The 23,605-nt window shown below is 41.0% G+C and overlaps 1 protein-coding gene across 1 annotated transcript in view; it reads left to right on the top strand.

Moving 5' to 3' along the window:
• Positions 1–11,673, top strand: part of ngfrb (nerve growth factor receptor b) — a 28,542-nt gene extending 16,869 nt beyond the window's left edge. The window contains exons 4-6 of the mRNA XM_056429778.1: positions 4,991–5,225; positions 6,616–6,776; positions 8,022–11,673. Of these exons, the coding sequence (XP_056285753.1) occupies positions 4,991–5,225; positions 6,616–6,776; positions 8,022–8,359 (734 nt within the window). The 3' untranslated portion in view covers positions 8,360–11,673. The remainder of the gene's footprint in view (positions 1–4,990; positions 5,226–6,615; positions 6,777–8,021) is intronic.
• The last annotated feature ends 11,932 nt before the right edge of the window (positions 11,674–23,605 follow it).

The following is a 23,605-nucleotide window of genomic DNA, read 5'->3' as shown; positions in this document are numbered from 1 at the left end:
AATATGTACAGGGTAGGAAATGTACATATTTTTTAGGGGGCAATTCTTGCCTCCAGGGGCATTTAAAAATAAACTGGTGGCACTTTTTGAAACTTGTGAAATAAGATTTAATCTTTGTTCAAAAATAATAAATATACTTAATTAGGCTTACATTATATGAGCAATTGTCATAAAAATGGCAATACTAAGACTATTAGGCAGTACTCTACAGATTCAAAGCGTTTTCTTAGATTTGTTGAACAAAAAAACATCAAAACGTAAATCAGACAATCATATTCAATTTTATTCTTATTTCTTTTTGGTTATTTATTGTTATTACATTTTTTAATGAACTATTAAAAATTATAACTTATTTTTGTATAATTTTAAATTATATATATATATATTTTTTTTTACCTACCTAGTATAGGCAATACAGATAGGACACACACAACAAAGAACAAAAACAAAACGCGATTAAATTATCAAAATTATGGGGGAATTTTTTTGCCCCTCTCCTAGAGATCTCAGGGGCAACATTATATTTATTAGGGGCAGTTTTTCCCTTTAACCTCTGTGTATTTCCAACGCTGCATACATAAATACAGAGTCAACTGCACTCAAACAAAGCACACAAAGACCAGCCATAGATATTATTCACAAGGCAACTGGCAACTTATGATTGGTTTATTAACCATTAATAAAGCCATTAGTTGTTAGAAAGTGGCACATATTTAAATATAAAGACAAGCCCTGCGAAGCATCCATAAGTGAACTGCATAACACTAAATACATGCCAATGATAGCAGCACACAGGAAGGAGAATAGAGAGCTGCAGAAAAGAAAGAGATGCAGAAAGCTGGAGAGAGCGGACAGATGCTGAGAACGAGGCCTGATCAATAAAAGCGATGAAGTTTCTCCTATGCGCTCTCCGGTTTCTCTGGTTGACCTCTACGAGTGCTGATCACATTCTGCCGCAGAACACACACACAGACACACACACACACACACACACATTTTTTTTTAAAAAGGCACAGGCGTGCGCACATATGCACCCGGTACAAATTCACAACCATACACATTCATGGGTGTGTTCAATCTGGAGTCATCTGACGTAGAAACCAAGCCTCCAATGACAAAAGAGACTGTGAGAAAGAGGAAGGCGATGGTGGATTAAAATACAACACAAGTACTGAATGCGGATCAACCGAACGGAAGCAACCTTCTCCACGAATCTTTATTCATCCTTTCACCTGTGCTTGTGATAACAACAATAAATACTTCCCAAATGTCCGTCATCGGTCGAGGCGTTTTGTTTTGAAGCGGTCCTGGCAGCAGTCACATTCGTGCTCAGGCGTAATGACATATAATAATAAAAACAACTCGCTCGCGTCGGAAGCCGCTCCTTCTCCTTTCTGTTGGAACTCTAAAGTCGTCTTTTGAAATAGACAGTGTGGAAACAGCAGTAACACCTGTTTGCAGGAGGTTGGAATGGCGAGTTAAACTGAGGCGTGGCTACTACACAACACTCCACACATACACATTAACATTCACACACACACACACACACCCTCTGTATGCATATGTGAGACCAATGAGCTGTTTCTATATGATGACTCATCTAACTGGCAGGTACACATGTGCCCAGATTTCCAGACACTTGTCAATCATTAACAGACAAAGCCGGGAACAAAGTTCCACGCATTTCAACAATAATTACAGTTTGTTGAAAGGATCATATTCTTTCATTCTTTCAGTTTTTATGATCTTTATGACAAGCTGCTGCCACATTCTGACCGGTTACACAGATCCTCTAAGTTTACCCCCCTATAACTTCACAAATGCCACATTTTAAACCACTTTGAGGTTTAAGTGTGGATCCTGTTTGTTGTGTATCCAGGATACAGTTATTGAGCATTTCAGGACTTATTTTAGAACATATTATTGTCATCTCTGTAAGGCACATAGGCCTGATATTTAGCATGAACATGCATGAAATTAATTATATGATATACAGAGGAACAAATAAAACAAACAGTGATGCATTGAAAACCATATATCTCCAGAATTTCAATTATTTGTTTTAAGCTTTTGACAATTCAGTCAAGTTTATTTCGTCTAAGACATGTGATAATTATCCGAACCCACAAAAGAGCATTACATCTGAAATACAAGACTATACAAGTCGTGTAGATGATAATTCTCCGACAGAGCAGCGGTCCGGTAACCACTGAGCTCTCTGCGCTGTGGAAACGAGCTGAGCTCAGCAGGAGAAGGTCCCTCCACTCTGAGGCCAGAGACCAGAGACCATTCACTGTAAAAGGTTGAGCGAGTGGTTCAGCAAATGCACTCAGGGCCCTGTTTGAACTGTTAATCATAAAGCGAGAGCAAAGTAATGTAGACTGAAGAGAAGGATGGATGGATAAGATAAATGGTTAATGAACCAAAGGAATAAAAGATATAACCAGGAGGGTTCGACAACAATGATTTTGTGTTTACCATCAACAGAGCACTAAGAGGGGAGGTGAAGAAGATGAAAAAGCCACGTGCAAATGACCATAAGGCTGACTGACAGAAAAGGAAACGCCTGATAGGAGCAGGCAAAAGTGTAGCCTGTGGTAAAATGGATAGAGAGATAATTGAAGGAGGAAGAGATGGGGTGGGGGCATTGTGCTGGACAAAGAAGATTTCCGTCAATGAATGGTGTCTGGTTTCCAGTGTGTGTGTGTGTGTGTGTGTGTGTGTTTGTTTGTCTGTCTGTCTGTGGTGAGTATGTATCTGTGTTTGTCTATGGGGGGATATAAAGAGGATGGAAAGGAATTTGATATGCCGCAGTGCATCGTCAGAAGCCTGTCTGCATGTATTCGATGTTTCTATGGCACTTTATTTACACATGTTAGCGCAGTATATTGGAATCCTAATCAAAAGTACTCCCATGACTCATCGTTTAGTATTGCACTCCTGTAACATTGTTGGAATCATATCGGACAGTTTACGGAGGAATTATGAAAATTGATGAAATATTTTTGTTTTGCTTTGTCAAAACCTGGTGCCAACATTACCCACAATGCAACTCAACCGCTGACAGGCTAGTATTGGCTAATGTACCCTTGAGGTGCTAGCTAGCCCAAAGCAGGGATGAGAATAAAGCGACAGAGGTCTAGTCACCTCATTTTATTTTAACTCCACACCCCCAGATTGTTTTGGCTTCTCAACCCCAACCCATGCTGACATCCCCGGCCTTCGCTCGCCACTCGTAAGTGAGCCCTGCTGAGCTGAGTGAGCAGGAAGCTCCCGGAGGTCACGACTCATTGAACCCAGCTGGAGGCTTCATTAACCCGCCTGTCAAAATATAAAGCTGGCTAAGCACTAAGCACAACAAACAGGCAGTTATGGCCGCTGTGAATACTCAAAACGTATGAAGACGGCAAACAAAACGAATGTACTCGCTAAGTCTCACGTGTCAATTAAAACTGCTGCAGCGAAGTGGACAACCCTGCAGGGCAACATCTGTTCTGTTAGGCTTCAGATATATATGACACCGACATCATCGTACGACTTATTTCCAGAGAGAAAGATATATCAATGCGGCTTAACGGGTCAAGGATTAAGAGTGATGGACATGCAGCATCCTAAGTTACCAGGATGTTTATTACCTTCGCATTGAATATGCGGAAGGTTATGTTTTGATCGCCGTGTATTTATTTGTATGTGTGCATGTTTGCGTGTTACTCGCATAACTCAAAAAGTATTAAACCGAATCGCATGAAATTTGGTGGGATGATTGGTTATTATCCGGGGACCATTTGATTAGATATTGGGATCAATCGGGTCAAAGGTCAAGGTCAAGGTCATGAAAAGGTCAAAATCTTCTTTTTACCATAGCACGGTACATTTTTTATCCAATTGGCATGCAACTAATGCCAAAATGTTCATAATTCAATGCCCAATCTTGTGATATGCGAAGGTATGCGCTCTACCGAGTGCCCATTCTAGTTTATTTATTTATTTGTATGCGTGTTATTCGCATAAGTCAAAAAGCATTAAACCAAATCGCATGAAATTTAGTGGGATGATTGGTTATTATCCGGGGACCATTTGATTATATTTTGGGATTGATCGGGTCAAATGTCAAGGTCAAGGTCATAAAAAGGTCAACATCTTCTTTTTACCATAGTCAATTGTTATCCAATTGGAACAATTTATAATTCAATGCCCAATCTTGTGATATGTGAAGGTATGCGCTCTACCGAGTGCCCATTCTAGTTATTATTATTATGCGCTCTACCGAGTGCCCGTTCTAGTTATATTGGTGTCAGAAAGTACTTATCACATCCCCAAAAGCCAGAGCTCCATCCATCTAAACAAGCTCTCGTTAAAGAAATGTTCACCTCATTCTTGAACAATGGCCGCCTCCTATTCAGCAGCTCTCCTGAAGTATGTAAAGCGTTGGTAGCCAACATGATGATTTACTGTTGAGGATGTGAGTAACCGAAAGTAACTGACAGGCGAGGATAGGTTTCCACATCCGCGGTGAGGAGCGAACATGTCTGCTTAGCGTTAATGGTCGGAGGAGAGTGGGCAGAGCTGGATGGACATACTCGCTCCCACCGACGTTAATGGCTCCCCGGGGAGGAGGGGATTTGACCAAGTGATGTGGGAAGTAATGTGGGTGTGTTTGTAGCATAAGAGACTTTTATGGTTACACTGGTTATGGTTGGTTAGACAGAAAGAAAAGTGATTTTGAAGCGCTTGGAGGAAGATGATCTGACTAAATGTCACATTTGTAGCCGTATTCAGATCTTGAATAAAAATATCCAATCGTATCTTCATGTGGAAAAAAATGCTTGATCCCAGGTCTACACTTTGTTTCTCCGACGGTTGCTAATAACGGCGAGGCTACCTTTGGCCTGAAGGAGTTTGGTCTTTTTTTTTTAGATTAAAGTCTCTTTCAGTTTATTGTTTTAGTTTTTCATGCCTACATTTGACTGTTTTTATTCTATTCTCACAGTTACTCCAGCTTACGATTATGTGTCTCCTACGACCTTTTGGGGTAACTTCACGGCCACCGATGAAGACTTCCCACCAGACACCCCCCCGCCGGAGGTGCCTAGAGACACCACCACCACCACCAATAGGGATTCCAAGGAGCCGATCTACCATCTGAACGACAAGCTCATCCCCATCTACTGCTCCATCCTGGCAGCTGTTGTCGTCGGCCTCCTCGCCTTCATCATCTTCAAGAGGTGAGAACAGAGAAGAAGTGAAGAATGAAACAACATGTTAAACGCAGCTAAAAAAATAATGCATCATGGTGCATGACAACCCTCTTCTGGATTACACTATTAATGTTCTGAATTGACTCTTTTTTATTTTTTTATTAATACAAGCATGGCAGATCTCAAGATGAAATTTGAAAAATGTACACGTCATTAAAATTTTAATATTATTTTTTTCATAATCTTGCGATCCCTGAGATGTATCTTCACCTTTCTCTCTTTGTCTGCTGATTAAAGTAAAACATTACAATCATATTCATAAAAAATATTTTGAAATTCAACCATTCATTCTATTAGAAAAGGATCTCATGCTCATTAGAAACATACAGAATCCAATCAGATTTTAATTTCCGCTTCATATTTAATGAAATCATCTGCTGCTTTTCTGGACCAGAGCACCATTACTGTGGGTCCCAATGTGGTCCGTTCACCCTCTTCTCATGTATTTGAGACCCATGCTTCTCTCTTCATGCCTGCACAGCGTTAACAGTTACATGTGTTATGTACAATATGTTTATCCAGCTATTTTATATCACAAGGCAGTGTTGCAAGTACATTCAAACCCATGGGGCTTTAAGAAGAGTACAACAATGTCTCCATATTAAGAATAGATCACATGATTACATGTAGGGGGACATACATGGTGATGAACCCACAGAGCATCTTCACCCTACCCTGAGCTCTCACTCAGCTCATTTTGGGGTTTTACAAGGACAATTTTCTTGTTTTGATTCATTCTCAATGCTCTAATTACCTTCGCATTGAAAATGCGGAAGGTTATGTTTTGATCGCCGTGTATTTATTTATTTATTTGTATGCGTGTTCCTCGCATAACAAAAAAAGTATTAAACCGAATCGCATGAAATTTGGTGGGATGATTGGTTATTATCCGGGGACAATTTGATTAGATTTTGGGATCGATCGGGTCAAAGGTCAAGGTCAAGGTCATGAAAAGGTCAACATCTTCTTTTTACCATAGCGCGGTCAATTTTGATCCAATTGGCATGCAACTAATGCCAACATGTTCATAATTCAATGCCCAATCTTGTGATATGCGAAGGTATGCGCTCTACCGAGTGCCCGTTCTAGTTAGAGTTACTTTTGGCTGCAGCTGTTTTCAGCAAAGAGGGAAACATGGTACACAACTTAACCAACATCAAACAGCAAATAGACGAGCTGGTGAACATCACAACAGCATTCAGCTGCTGAAGAGTCAGATATTTCCATCAGGAGTCAGAGGAGGCCAAACATGTGAATTTGACTTTTTGGACTTGGTAGCCAAAAACTCCGCTCAAATGAAATGCTAACGTTGCTCCATATCCGACGGATGTGAACATGTTGATTCCTTTTCACTCAGGTGGAACAGCTGTAAGCAGAACAAGCAAGGAGCCAATAACTGCACGGTCAACCAGAACCAGACGCCGTCACCCGAAGGAGAGAAGCTGCACAGTGACAGTGGCATTTCAGTAGACGGCCAGAGTCTGCAGGAGCAGCAGGGCCAGACTCAGGCTCAGACAGGTAACACACTCCCTTAGTGGTTCCTTTCACTATTAATCCAACTATTGCACTTCAATTGGGCGTAAGCACTAGAGTCAATGTGTGTCTGGTGCTGAATTCGTCTGGTAATGAGTTTCTCGTAATACACAAAGATGTGTGATGGGTGACTGTGTATATTCACACCGACTGCACCCTAAAATGTCGAAAGTAAAGAATTTCCCCGCAGGAATAATGTTTCTGGTTGTTTCCACTTGAATGCGACTATTCAAATGTACTGTAGGAAATCAGCAAACTGGGATTACAACACCGACAGAGCAACCGATTTGTTATTTTGGCAGCATGTGCTGCCGGCAGTTTCCAGTCCTGCCCTGAAAAAACAGTTTGAGAGAATACAGGACTTTTAAAACCACATGCTTGCCCAGATTATAGTAAAGGAAGTCTACAAAGTGCACGCAGGAGAAAATAGCATTCAGCAGTTTTTATTTGGGATTTTCAGAGTATATTAAAATGGTAATAGTTGAGATACTGAATTATAATAATTTCCGTCGAATATTGCCAGTCAGACCGTTTTTGGACAAAGGAGCTTTTTCCCCAAAGATGTTTTAACGTCAGTGGTCAGCCAGAGAGGCTGTTTGTACAACTGTTGCTGCAGGAAATGTAAACTCCATCACTTCCTCTTCACAAGTTATCGCAGCCAATTGAAAAGCTCATGAAGGATGTAGGTGGAACTCTAATGGTGCTATATAAATCAGTCAGAGAGAGACATTTGTAGGGATTCATCAGGATATGCCTTACCATGAAACATTCATTGATGAAATAATTCAAAGTTACATCTAATTAAATGTAGTTTATCGTAACATCACATCATGCATACTTAACTAATACAAATTCAAACTAGAACGGGCACTCGGTAGAGCGCATACCTTCGCACATCACAAGATTGGGCATTGAATTATGAACATTTTGGCATTAGTTGCATGCCAATTGGATACAAATTGGCCGCGCTATGGTAAAAAGAAGATTTTGACCTTTTCATGACCTTGACCTTGACCTTTGACCCGATCGATCCCAAAATCTAATCAAATGGTCCCCGGATAATAACCAATCATCCCACCAAATTTCATGCGATTCGGTTTAATACTTTTTGAGTTATGCGAATAACACGCATACAAATAAATAAATAAATACACGGCGATCAAAACATAACCTTCCGCATTTTCAATGCGAAGGTAATAATGAAAGGACATGTACTTTTCTCCTCCGCAGTCGTCACCATCGACGAAGAGCCTTGTTTGCTCCTTCCTCTCAAAACCAGAGAGAAGGTGGAGAAACTGCTGTTCGGCGGCGGAGACGACCGCAAACACATGGAGGACAGCGACTGGTGCAACCTGGCCAGCCTCCTGGGATACGAGGAGGAGCGGATCGCCACCTTCCAGCAGGAGGAGCACCCCGTCCGCTCGCTCCTGTCCGACTGGGCGAGCAAGGACTGCGCCAGCGTCGACACGCTGCGCACGGCGCTGCGCAAGATCAACCGCGACGACATCGCCCAGAGTCTGGCGCTCAGCCCGAGCGCCGCCAAGCCCACCGCCACTTCCGTCGTGTGATCGAAGCCCGACTGCGAGCCGCGATCGCCCTAATATTCCTCCGTGGCCTCCTTCGCTTTGAGCTATTCCCTCATGGAAGCCAGGAGTCAAATACTCCACGAGTCCTGAAGAATCATTTCATGTTTATTTTAACGAGGGAGAGGCCAGAAATTAAGACAAAAACTGATTGGATATCAATGTACCCAATCAAGCCAAAACCCTTCACGTAACCTTCAGGATCTGCTTGTAATCATTCTCACATGTAAAACTCACACAATTCGACGCCGATGTGGAAGGAAATGATGTTGAATCATTCAGTGTTCGTGTCCACCTGCCTTTCCACATCATACGACACCCAGTTCGCCGTTCTCCGGCTTTATTAACCATCCAGCAGCAGTGAGATTTAAACTGAATTCATTCTGGATACCTGGCTCTTATAATCCCACAATTTGATCCTCTGCTTCTTCATTCATAAATATTCATTGTCATAGTCAATTTGTCCCATATTATATCATTCATAAACCATTATTGTATCTTAAAATGTTACCAATCTACGCTACCAAAGAGGAGTAAACGTCTCAAGAGCAGACAAGCAACATTATTTACACGCCATGTCAGACTATTTCAATGTAAGTTGTCAAATGACGAGTATCTGTCCCTGCACACCACAGAGGAACTGGATCTTTGCAAACATGACAATCCGAGGAAGGACGCTTGGACGCTTTTCAAATGAACCGCTTCTCCTTTTGCAACAACAAAAGTCCAGCTGCTTACTCTTATTTTAAATATGTGTATTAGATTCAAGACACTGAGCTGCAGCACACGGATTCTCACTAACTAGGTTCTGCAGTTTATCTGACAAGTGCTATGAGAACTGACTTTGCCAAGGTGGGGGTCTGTGGGTCGGGTCGTTGCCCGGGGCGACACGAGACGCTGTGTGCGTCACACAGGAGCTCCCACACACACTCACTCATCCTGACCCAGAAGAGGAACGCACGGGAAATCCAACTGCGTGTACAGTGTGTACATGGGCAGACAAACACACACACACACACACACACACACACACACACACACCTACATTATGCAACAATGCATGTACTATTCAAACAAACACACAGAGTACATGTATACATTTACATACTTATTCATTGTACACACAGAACACTTTAAATCCTGCCATATTCTGAACGGACAACTCACATACATTGGTTAAAATCCATATAATTTGCAATGTGTGCTCTAGATGGCAAAATGCTACCTGACATTAAACAGCATGCATACACTAGCAACTCATTGTGAGCCAGTGCATACCAAGAAAAACAAATACACAATCAGGATGCAGAAAAAAAATGTTTTGCTTAATTTCTCAGGGTACTTGAATGATTGTGTTACTGCATCAATATTACACTTATTATTGCACCCTCTATAGACGCTGTGTTTATCGAGAGCAGAGGCTCTTGACAATCCTTCAAACAGGTGAATAAGAGAGGGGAACGGGCCAGAGGATGGAGAAAAAGGGTGTCTTGTTTCCTCATTGTTTGCAACAATGACCTCTGGATAAAAGGCAAGTCAGTGGAGACATAAGTCAAAGGATGTGGGATGATCGGACTGAGGGGAAGCGGAGCAGTTTTGGATTACTTAAATGTAAAGGTGAAACCCAGGATACACCGTTTTAATTTAATCCGCTTGTTTAAGCATGCATTGTGTTGTGCTGCAACCGCTTGGTTTGAATTTGTCAAAATGTACTTCAAAAATTGTGTTATGTTGATATTATATTGCTGCCAACTGAGGACCACTCGCCCCTTTTATGTTTTCTTTCTTTTCGGGGGAACATTTTTTGAAGGATCAAATAGTTTACTGTGCTAAACTTATCTGTCATGTTGAGGTACAGATTGTACATTGTTACTAACCACTAGCATACGAAGCATCATGCTGTAGTGTTACTTTAAATGAAGGTATTCTCACTCTACTCTCGAAGCATTGTTGTAATTTAATTCTTCAATAACAACTGTATTATGTTTCTCTTATTGTCATATAGATTCTAGTAATTAAATGTTTAAATTTGTATGTTTTGCATCCCAAGTGCCTGGGAACTATTTCAGGTGTCCGCTGATGTTGTACATGTGTTATTTTTTAGCTGTTTTTGTAAGTATATTTTCTTTAGTTGTCATATTTTGTACTTGTAAATAATTTGTCTTTTTCTAGTTTTTATTTTATTTCAAGTTTAGAAGACTCTACTGTACAATATCTTGAAGGGGACGTTGTTACAATATCAATGCTGTTCTAGTTTAAAAGGGTACAGAGGACAAAGGGAACGTATAGGGGCCTTTGTGAGGTAGGATACTCTTCACCACCAGGTGTATCCTGTTCATGTTAATTACCTGTCCACCAATAGGGAACACATTTAAAATACCTTTAAGGCCAATCAGAACCGGAAAGGCTATAATCGTCCATTTGGAAGAACACCATCTTCCACCAAACTCAACATATACAACATTAAAAAACCCAGTGGTGGGAATACAGTGAGTCCTTCAGTTTACAGTAGGACATTTTTGGAAATGTGCTTATTAGCTTTTTTTGCAGAGTGAGTAGAGAAGAGCATCACCACTATGCGTACGGTTAATATCAAAGGCAACCGCCAGCAGCCGCTTAACTAAGCATAACGACGAGGAACAGGAGACACGTTTAGCATGGCTCGGGACAAAGGTAACTCGATCTGCAGGCCAGCACCAAGCCCCCAGGAATTTTACAGAGTAGCCAACTGGTTGAATTACAATTTCCTGGTCCGCCACGGGATGCCACCGGGCCCAAACATTGTTTCCCACAGACGTACATTGGGAAAGAGACATCGGAAAGATTATTGTCAATTTTTTTCCGCTTGATACCCTTGATTAAATATTTAGTTTAAAATCAAAAGTTTCAGAATGGACTGATGGATGAATCCATTTGTTTTCCTCTGTTCTTGTGAGTTAACATGCGAGCTGTTTTTCGGTCTTCCTGCTAGGCTACGCTAACTGGCTGCTGGTCGTAACTGTACATTTATCAAACAGACATATTATTTGAAGTTACACAACACTAAATATGACGTGTTATCAAGGTTGAGCACACTTTCAACGAAGGTTTTCAATATTAGCCTTCCACATATTACTCACTAAAAAAGCCCTTTGTTCATTGTACTCAAACTTCCTCAACACTATCTTCAGAGTTGTGAATTGTGACTGAAGATGGAGATGTTTTCCTTGGACAGCATTTGTTTAGTTTAATAGATATGAGTTTAATTGAGTTAACAGTGATATTAAATTGTATGTACAATAAACCCAACTGAAGGTGAACATGTCATGTTATTGCACTCGAGTAACACATTACTCCTGCAGGGGTTTGAGGGTGGATAGGGGAAATGAAAAGATAACGTTTTTTGTTTTTTTAAACCCTGGTAATGTAGCTTACGGTAACAAGACTGACAGGGAATTGTACAGATCTGAGAAATACTGAATGTTCCTTGTATACTAATACTGTACTATACTTAATGCAAATTTGCAGAATTCCTACATCAGACAAGCAGTAACCAATAATAAAGGTCTTAAATCCATTCAAACCCTGTATTGATCTATAAAAGAACGCACAAAAACATAACACACACACACACACACACGTTAATTAGCATGGAAACAGTGAAGAAATAAATGAGGAAATCGCATAAATCAACCAATAAATCACGCTTTTTTTTAAAACTCAACTAGCATGCTGAAATGTTGTCATTCTTCTTCAAATAATTGTATTATTCCAAAACCTCGCCAGTTTGTATTCCATTATGTCTGTCTGTCTTTTTAATCTTCACTGAGTTGCGTCTTTTTCAGAGGAACATCTTTATAATCTAAACGCCGCCTTGGTAATGCTAAATTAGCCACCTAGCTGCTGCTGCTAACGCTGGCTTCACATTGATTGATAGATGGGTAATAATCCATGATCACGTGAAAGCGTAGCCAGTGAGGTAGGTGCTTCGCTCATGTGGAGCTCAGTTAAGATAAATGAAAAGTTAAGATAATGAAAATTATCAAATTAAATGTGTCATTAAATATGAAGTGTGATATGAAGTGTGATCAACATTGTTGTCATGCAATAAAAATAAAACTCCAACAAAACTAATGTATTAAATTATTTAGAATGTGTTGGTTTATGCAGGCCTATGTGTGACACCATTTATTCATCGGATTATTAATTTCATCGTTACTTATTCATGTATTAATGATTGTAGAACTACACTTTGGGATACAGCATGCCCTGGATTCTTTTGTATGTTGCCCTCAGGATGGAGGTCTGTGCCTTTTCCTCAAGAAATGTAATCCAAGCCAAATGAGACAGACTGATTTCTGGAAGCCTCAACAGTTGCAGCCCAAAGAGGGATTGAAGAGGAAAGGGGATCTGAAAAGGGGGGAAAGTAGGTTTGATGAGTTCCTTGACTGCATGAGTTGTGTCATTGCGTGTGGTCGATGTGGCAACACAACACTATAATAATAGAAACCAACAACCTGCCAAGGCAAATACACTTCCTCTGGTGAGTGATATTGCAAGGCAACGGTGCGTGAAATGACACAGGCTGGCACACTGGTTCCCACTGGTTTCATGTTTTTAAGTCACGGTGGGCTCAAGTCAATGGTCGAGTTACAAGTGTGAAAATATTGTGACGAATTTGTTAATAGGAAATATTTGTATTGTTGTAATTCATATTTTTGACGAGGTAAGACTTTATTGGGCTCCACAGGGGTCAGTCCAAAGAGGCAGAAAACATATACTGTTATGAATAATGTCAACAACAAACAGATTTGATGCATTTCAACACTCAGTGAAGTGATCGATTTGTATTTTGTGCAAATAGCTGTGCTTTGCATGTTTGCTCCTGTTTTTAAGATGCGAAAATGTAAAAAGATGCAAAGAGAAGTATCCTGCAATCTTTGCGCTCGATAGAAAATTAACATTTGAAAAGGAGAGAACGGATGAAGAAGCAACCAGTGACTTCTGGATTAAATTCCGAGGGAACTGTGAAGAACATGACAACTGCAAAGTAAGTAAGTAATTTATTTCCATAGGTACAAACATAACGTGTACATACTGACAGACATTAACAACAACAAAATGTACGAATGGAGGACCGTCCAAAGACCGAGGTCTGTAGGCTCCTCTGAGATGAGGAGTTGGACGGCTCCTCCCCGAACCCTTTAACCCCCCACCCCCCCCTCCCAACTACTACAGGCACACAGACAGTACACACACATATGGATGAAAACATGCAAGCAACAGACTCATTTAATATATGTCAAAGTCAAATACTCGACCCCGGTCTTCTAACCACAAAGCATTGTGTGCCTCATTCCATACAAGTTAGCACAGTATTCTTCAAAAGGCAATCATGAGATGAGGTCGAAGGTCAGAGACATCTTCATCTTCACGACAAAGTGAAGAGCATCACCCTGAGGATGTCAGCAGACGCTCATCGTGATGATCTACGACCGCCTGCATACAGCAAGTCTGCAGATTATTCCAGGCGACGGGACACGTGTTCTCGTTGGACACGGGGGACTTGAGCAGGAGATCAAACACAAGGTGCAACCTTTGAAAGAAGCAAAATGTTGTTTCCGAGCGGAACAGAGGGGAAGAAGTGACTGATGTCCTCTGAAGTCAAAGGTTGGCATCTCACGAGGTAACAGAGCTGGAGCGGCTTTCTTTAAGGGCCTGTTCCTGTTCCGGATACAACGCCTTAAAGGTACTTAGAAGGTTTGAAATGACATCTTCCTTACAGAGAATTTAAAAAAAAGTTTATTTCTATACAAACAGTAACAATTACACACTTGTATTTAAGAGTAAACAAAAGACTGTTTTTTTTTAACAGAGGATTTTTAAATTTGACGCTTATCTCGACTTTTTTAACAGAAACTTTATGAGGTTATGGAATTGTATTATTAGACATGTAGACATGTATACAATGTTTTTGGAGCTTGCCCTATATGAAGTGAGGATACAATGGCCTCTGCTTGCTGCTTAAATGTTGACTATTGCTTTAATGCGTCTCCCAAGTGCGACAGCTTTTTTTAAGTTTTCAAAACTTTCAAAAACAAGACAATTTGGGAATACATCAATAATTCGGACTCTTTCCTGGTCAAACAATAACAGGTGCAGCCACACAAACATGTCGTTGTTAGTGTATTTCAGAAATGTCATAAAGCTGGGCACATTGGATTGTCAGGGTAAACATTTTAGTAAACTATTAAATATCAAACCAATTCATGCACGAAGATTTATGAATGAGCGTACAAAAAAATGCATCGATTAGATAAGAGATACGGTATGCTTTTCCTTTTCAGAAAAATAAATGGACTGCAAAAAACGGTTGTTTGCCAACCTTCTGCGATGACGAATGTGCTTCTCCCGACATGTCAAGACAAAGGAGGAACTTCCTGTTATCTCCATCACCAGTTATCAAAACTCACTTTTACCAAGACATCCTCACATTGCTGTCGGATGGTTATTGCCCAATCCGTTTGCAGAATCGGTATCGTTTCTACGATGTGTGACAAATGGACAAAAACGACGACAGAAAAAACAAAATGACAGCCTGAACTGATGTGGGGTTTGATGACTGCACATTCTGTCTGGAACATAAATTTAGCAACTTTCACATCATCTCTTAACCCCACTGGAAATATAATCTTCTTGTATTATTCTTTCTTGACAAGGAAAATCAATCATTTGTAAACAAAGGCAAGAATGATATTACGTCTCCATCGATTGTGTTTTTGTTTAACTGCATGTTACTGCGAGTCCATCCTCTACTGTACGACACGCTCAGTGACGGGGATCTCAGTGTTCGGGCTGTGTTTACACTCACTGCTCAGAGGGGACCACGTAACCCATCGCTTTTACAAGCCGTCCATCTATAAAAATGAAGTGATGTGGTTTCCCACTCTGTTCTATTATTCTGCTCTTCCTCCTCTTCTCCCACCTGCCTCTGTTTGCTGGAACAGAGCGTGAGGGCTCTGCCAGCAACGCGCACAATTAAGTGGAGAGTGATGAAATTATATCTCCGGCCCGCGCAAATGGAGGGATGAGGGGATGGAGAGGCAAAGTGGGAAGGAGGGAGAGTCCATTCTGTGTCCCTCTGGGGCAAAGGGAAATTCTATTAGGTCTATAATAGAGACATTTTTCACCTCCTTACACATCACCCTGTTATCTAATACCTCCTGCTGTCCTTTCCTCTCTCCTCTTTAAAGATGGTGCATCAGAGCCATTTTATTATTCTCTACTCTAATGTCTGCGTTGAACCTTATCGGCTTTCTTTCCTTTATTTCACTGCCATATGATGTAAATAAAACACGCCTTTCTTTGACATGTTTTTGTTGTAAAAATAATTAAATGTCTTGTACATTCAAATCCAGTAAACAGTTGGATTAATCAAATCGATGCAGTCAACGCATTCCTAAGAAACAACATCTTTGTTATAAAATGTCTGCGGCCTTAAAGCGTGTGAATAAAGCTTAATGACGGGTGTGCGCTTTGAAGAGTCGTGACTTTTATTGTCCACATTCGTTCCATTTTCAGCGACGATGCAGCTCCAATGTGTTTTGTAGGAAGTGACAAAATAAAGAATATTTTTTACACGAGTCACACGGCGACTTTCAGAAGCTTTTAATCGGGGAGGCATTCCAGCCAATGGCTTTGCGGCGAATAGGAAATGATCTATTGGTTTGTCATGGGGGAAATGCCCTTGAAACAATAACGGTATAATTGCATTTTATGGAGAACCAGAAATGTTCCTTGTTCTTATGGGTTCTGTCTGCTTGCCATGTGCCTGGCACATACACAGCAGCTGTGCCGTTAGTGCATGTGCATCGGCTGTTGAGAACAAGACACTGTTTCTTGTTGTGCTTATTCAATTCAATTCAATTCAGTTTATTTGTCTGGCCCATTTTCACAAATTACAAATTCCCCTCAGAGTGCTTTACAATCTGTACACACAGACATCCCTGACCTTTGACCTTTGATCTCACATCGGATCAGGAACAACTCCCAAACAACCCTTCAGGGGAAACAAGTGAAGAACTCTTCAGGAGAGAATAGAGGAGGATCCTTCTCCAGGATGGACAGGTGTAATAGATGTCATGTGACCAGAAGGAATCATTACACACACATTAAAACACAGGAACAACACAATGAGTATGACAGAGTGTATGAATAGTTGGTAGTCGGCATATTCCACCATCCAGACCTCCACGATCCATCAGGCAGATGGAGGTAGAGAGGGGGAGTGGGCGGAGCCTCAGCAGGGCCATGGCGTAGTTGGTAGTCGGCATATTCCACGATCCAGACCTCGATGATCCATCATCATTTATAACAGAATTCATAAGAATATCACCCAATAAACTACTTTGAAAGAAATCTATCCAGCAGTCGTTATAACAACTAGACGTGAACCATACAAGAAACCAAATGTTCAATGTTGACTTGCTTCATATTTCATAGACATGCTACATGCTTTTGAGTCTTCTGTTAGCCCATCCTGACAAGTGAGTCACGGAACCAACAGCACCTTCGTGTCATAACAGAAAAAAAGATCAACAGCACGATAGCGATTTGACCCTGACGACCAGGATGCCTCCCACGCCAGAACCGCCCCGAAAAGTACAAACACACTGCGTGAATGACACTGATACTCTGAGCCCGCTGTGAGATTCAAACAGCTGTCAGGGAAGCTTTGAAACCGTGTAAGCACGATAAGAGGAACTGAAACTGGGCACTTGGCAGATGATGGAAATCAGGCTCCGGATGCGAGTGAATTAAGGTTAACAATATTTAAGACGTTAAGACCAAAGAGAACGATGTTTCCCCAGTCCAGAGTCTTAGTCCCAGAATCAGCCAATCAGCTCCTCTCAAAGGTAGTTCAGCCTCTAACACCTTCCTGTCAGAGTCCTGCTATCAAAATGGAGAGGTCAAAGGTCACGACCCCCGGGTCAAAACGTCACTTCCGGTCAAGTAGCTAGACAAGTATTTTCACAATAAAAGTCCCGTCTGTTAATGTCCGCATTAAAGTCACTTCACGGGCTTCACCCGGCTTCCACAATCTGAAATACTAACTAACATTCACTCTCATGCAACATATATTAATTCTTTCCATTTACATTTGCATAGAGGAAACAGTCCCCCTATGCTTCATAATACATTCATAATAATATCAATATTCTCCCTAATATTTCCTATTATAATATCTTTTTTTAATTTTATTTATTTATATTTTATTAGTGTTCAGAATCTCACATACACATATTGACATTTTTCAGATTCTTTGTATAAAGAGAAGTAAAAAACAAAAAAATAAACACATATGCAAATAAAGAAACAAAAACAATACCATAGTAACAAAACTATAAAATAAAGCAGGGAGAAATCATTTTCTATAGAGTAAAGAAATACAGTCAGGCCATTTATCTGTGACATAGTTGCACCACTTTAGCCAGTGCTTAAGAAATGTTATATAATATCTTTCTATATGTATTAATCTAAAGCTCAAGACTACAGAATCGAAATAAACTATTACAACCTAACAGCACTTAACATGACATTTTTTTATTTGAACATTGTTTTTGTTGGCATGTCATCAGAACATGATATCATGGAGGGGTAGTTTTCAGCACATGCTGAGAATATTAGCAACTCCCTCCATTTGTTCTCAACTAGAAAGTAAAAACGGTATTGTACGGTAATGTAAATATGAAAATATCTGCAATAATAACTTTGACAATTAATACATTCAAATGAAAGAGAGACGACGCTTACCCTCACCCATCCCTGCCTGCCATTATTAATATAAATATATGGTATTACGGGTCATATTTCCTCAGACTACATTGAGTTGCATCACTACCCATGGGATCTTGGTTTTAACGGTGATATTGCCTTTGCAATTATTACTAAATTCAATACTATTATATGTAGGCAACGATTCAAATATTTATTTTCCCTTTATTGCATCTCCATTTACTCTGGAATGGTCATATAAATAGATCAGCTACGCTAATCAGTTGCTGGCATTCATTTCATATTTACAGTCTTCTCTCTCAACTTTCAGAAAGAGAACACATTTCTCAAAATGTCTAACTACGACACTTTTGCTTTAAATGTTCTTGTGGTTTAATGTATCTGAGGACATTCTGGGCCCGGGCAAAATCTGCTGACCAACCGGATGATGCCTTAAAGCCGCGTTCAAGACATCTACTATATCTGTTATCTGGACAGAGCAGACTGGAAACTGGAACTCCCTATATTCTACTTCATGAAATCTGATTATCCTCCAGCATAGCCAAGGACGAGCATTCAGGTTTTGCATCTCGTATAATTCACGGGCTTCAGTTTCAATCCCAGCCACCAGTCTCTGTGGTAAATGCGGGTATAGAGTGACGATCATGATGTCACATTGATACGGCCTTTAAATAAAGGAGTGATGTCATGTTGCACTGTGGATGTGGAAGAGGACACGGTAGCAGATGATTGTATTCAAAAAGATAATACAGCTCTCTTGGATAACATGGACTTTTCCCACATCTATCTCGATGTCCAAGAAAGAGCCTGTGGCTTTTGTTACTTCATCCCTGTGATTTTTATGTAATTTAGATACTGATACCATGTCTTTTCTCCCCAATAGCATCGAGTGAATAAAGAAACCATTGTGCTAGAGATGCCAGAATATCTTATTGAAGGTTGAAAACGACCCTGCTAATGATGCAACAATAATAAAGTAATTAGTTGTGACCGAATTGGTTTTTAAGTTAACAATGGTCCTATAAATGCTAAAAATACCAAGGATCTGATGGTTTAAAGCAGCGGTCCCCAACCTTTTTTGAGCCACGGACCGGTTCCGTGTCAGAATTTATTTTCACGGACCGGCAATATAAATGATGTAATATAAATGACGTAATAAATATGACGTCATACAATTATACGAAGGGCATAAAGTGCCAAAACTACAACTCCTCATTACGCCGAATGAGTGTGAGCCGTGCGCTTGTTTACCTGCAACGAGCCGCTGATGGAGACGGCGACACCGACGTGTGTTTGGTCCGCTGCTCCTCACAGAGTTCTGGTCGCTGTCATTAGAACACCGGCAGAGTTGTTGTGTGAAATGTCCCTTAAGGCCACCGTCATTTGCATCTCGAACACACCGTTCTTCTAGCTCGATTCACCGGGTGGGTTTGTTTACATGGGTTGCAGGTCTATTCTTTTGCAGTCGGGTCTTTTGTGGTTGGAGTACCGCTCAAACTCTTTTAAAAGCCTCTTCCACCCGGTCAACGTATGAAACATGTAGAATATTCCGCTGTTCACTCGTCCACACAGCAGCGACTTTATCGGCCAACTTGAAACCAGTTGTCATTTCCCTGAAGTGACAGAATTCATTGAGCAGGTTGAATATGTTTTAAGATTCTTTGTCACTGTGCCGCCAGCAGAGGGTTCGGCGCGTGAGACTCGCCTGCAGCGATAAACCCGAACTTTAAGACTCCTGAACGCGGCTCAGACGTACACACGGGTGTATCCGGTCCTTTCTCAAAATAATATATTTTTCCGACTGATTTTTTTTTTTTCAATTACAACTTTTTTTATTCACTTTTTTTCCGCGGCCCGGTTCCAACCAAGCCGCGGCCCGGGGGTTGGGAACCCCTGGTTTAAAGGTCCTGAGTATGACCTAAAATAGTGGAGAATCTATAAGAGGAACTGAAACTGAGCACGTGGCAGATGATGGACATCAGGTTCCGGATGAGCGTGAATTAAGTTTAACAATATTTAATGGCAAGAAGTGTAAACAAACAATCGAGGCTCAGGATCGTGGGTTTCGTGGTGATCCGGGCGCCATGGGATCAAGCTCGAAGGTCAACCCGGGTCAAGATAAAAGAGAACGATATTTTCCCAGTACAGAGTCTTAGTCGCAAAATCAGCCAATCACGTACTTTTCAAAGGTTAGTCCATCCTTTAACAGCTTTCGGTTGGTTCAAAGTCCCGCTATCAAAATGGAGAGGTCAAATGTCATGAACCCCAGGTCAAAACGTCACTTCAAGTATTTTCACAATAAAAGTCCCGTCTGTTATTGTCTGCATTAAAGTCACTTCACGGGCTTCACCCGGCTTCCACAATCTGAAATACTAAACTAACATTCACTCTCATGCAACATACATTCATTATTTCCATTTACATTTGCATAGAGTAAACAGTCCCCCTATGCTTCATAACACATTAACAACAATATTCAATTCAATTCAGTTTATTTGTATAGCCCAATTTCACAAATTACAAATTTGTCTCATATCAACATCAATATTCTCCCTAATATTTCCTATTATAATATCTTTCTATATGTATTAATTTAAAGTACAAGACTTCCTCTGCACATGTGCATAATCAAAATAAACTATTACAACCTAAAAAATCTCAGAAACAAACACGTGTTGTTCCTTCCGACTGTCTTGTTCAGGTCTGTTCACGCGCTGACAGACAGGACGCCCGATCGGTCAACATCCATGTCAGTGCAGACCTGAGGCGGGATGTGTTGCAGCTTGCCTGTTTGCGATGTTCGCAAACTACATTGGTGATCTTGACAGCCAAGAAAGGGAGGCCTGTCTTTAAGTTGTTCTAAGAAAACACAAGTGGAACCTAAAACACCTCGGTGACGCTTCATTAGCCAAGTGGACACAGAGAAAACCCCTTGTGGGCGGTTGAAAGACAACTGCTGTGGGTATCCCAAGAGATCTCTGGGTAGCTACTCTTAAAAAGACTTTTCTTGCAATTTAATTAATTTAGACTTGGATTGCTGATGGCTCTATATTCAGCCAATAGCAGAGCTTTGTGGCTCATGCTGTTGGAAGTTCATTGTACTCTGTGCAATGACAATAGATTGAATCCAATGTGAGCATGAATGGTTGTCTGTCTCTATGTGAGCCCTGAGATGACCTCTAATCTGTCCAGGGTGAACCCTGCCTTCACCCTATGTCCGCTGGGATCGGCTCCAGCGACCCTAAAAAGAAGAAGGATAAGCGGTTTGGAGAATGGAATGGAAACCTTTTCTGTCCAAGGTTCATATTTTTTGTCGCTTTCCTATTTTTATTGCCTCAAATGAATCCACACCCTCGCCTCCTGATAAAGATGATTTGTCCTTCATTGAATTATGAAAAGTTTCCAGGGAACGGTTTTGCCTGTCTAGTATTCACACTTCGAAGAACAGAATCCTACTACAGATGCCGATCGGAATATCTATATTTGATGCATCCATGTGAAGAGATGACAATAGCGCCAAGAGACGCTTGTTCACCCTCAGGTATGGGCCGTGACCTCGTGGGCTGAGTTTAACCGAGAGGGTCCTCGTGTCTGTCTGGCACACAAAACATCAGATACTCCGACACTCAGCCCTGCCCGTCTCAATCCCATTCGCCTCGTTCCCCGTTCCAGATTTGTTGAGAGGTAGCGCCGAGTGTCAGGTTCAGCTACAGTATCGGCTGTCAGGGATTGGAGTCAGATCAAAGTGGAATATTGAAAAGAGTGAGATCAACACCCAGACTCCGAGCCGTACAAAGAAGCTAAGGAGCAAACCCCCCTCCCTCGGGAGTTGTAATGGGAGCAGCCGATTCCTCCTGTGTACCAGAGTCATTTGGTTCAACCCCAGGGAGCCACAGTGGAGCACCGCATGCAGCCACGGATGAGGCCCAAAGTAGACGATCCCGCATCATGGCCATAGAGTGGAAATGATCCTTTCCTAATAAGTGACATATATGTCCACCAATTACGCCAAATTCCTGCAACTGCTGAGCATTTCAATATGTATATTCTGTTAATACATTCTGTATCGCTCATTAATTGGCATTATTTACCCCATCTTTGTCCATGATAATCTGGTGTTATCCTGCCTGCTGCGTAGTGACTAACTATCTTCCTCCAAAACAAAGAGAAAACTGAGTTAGGACCGATCCGCTGCCCAATTTATCGCAAATCCTCGGCAATGCAGATCTTATGTCAGTCTCTGAGGACCACGAACAGGAAGAAGAAGCCAGGCGATGGCCAGCCCATGGTCGCTGTTGGACGGAGGGAAGAAGTGGTGGTGGGCTGGAGGAAAGAGAACATGGAGGGTTGTCAGTATCATTTGTCCAGTTCATCACTCACTCCATCAACTTCTGGCCTTCTAATTTGTGTGATAAACCAAATTAAAGTATGTAGGCAAATTAGCTAAAAGCATTTTAAGTTAATTGAAAATACTCACACAAAATGCATGAAATCTGATCCGACCAAATGACTTGAAAGCGAGGAATAAGTAATTTTCGCAAATATGAAGCTAATGCGAGCGTGTTACTTGTAATTATAATCCATAACATAGAGCTTTAAGAGCTTTATTATTATTTTAACATTTTGAGCCTGTTTTATGTCTTTGTGATACGCAAAGCTAACTAGCTATTAGCACATACAGATAAAAGTGTCATGAAGATCATCTTCCTCCTCTCTACCTCCATCTGATGGATCGTGGAGGTCTGGATTGTGGAATATGCCGACTATCAACTATTCACACACTCTGTCATATTCATTGTGTTGTTGCTGTGTTTTAATTTCTGTGTAATGATTCCTTCTGGTCACATGACATCTATGACACCTGTCCATCCTGGAGAGGGATCCTCCTCTGTTCTCTCCTCAAGGGTTCTGACCTTTTACCCTGAAGGGTTGTTTGGGAGTTGTTCCTGATCCCATGTGAGGTCAAAGGTCAAAGGTCAGGGATGTCTATGTGTACAGACTGTAAAGCACTCTGAGGGGAATTTGTAATTTGTGAAAATGGGCAAAACAAATAAACTGAATTGAATTGAATCTAACTCTTCTCAAAAAAGTGAATCAGCATATAAAATTAAATCTCCCAAATATTGGAAATCTTAACAAAATTCACATTAACAGAAGCAAGACTGTACAACTGAGGCCTTAAATATGATCAGGATATAAAACCTAAAACTGCATCATTAAGCGTGAACGGAAAAACAACGAACACATGAGAGAAACCAGGAGGCTTCCGGAAGGATGAAAATACTATTTCATATATCACTTATTACCGTTTGGTGACAATCATTTTGAAGAGGAAAGACACAAGAAAAGCCAAATGCTGATGCTTTTAAGACGACTCTCAAGTGAGTCACTGAATACTGAAGTGCAGGTCTGAGGACTCGAGGAACCAGATGGCTGCAGAAAGCCCTCTGGTAAACC

Source organism: Pseudoliparis swirei, chromosome 13 (genome assembly GCF_029220125.1).
Source record: "Pseudoliparis swirei isolate HS2019 ecotype Mariana Trench chromosome 13, NWPU_hadal_v1, whole genome shotgun sequence".
Taxonomy (NCBI): domain Eukaryota; kingdom Metazoa; phylum Chordata; class Actinopteri; order Perciformes; family Liparidae; genus Pseudoliparis; species Pseudoliparis swirei.
This window is presented reverse-complemented; position numbering and strand designations above follow the sequence as displayed.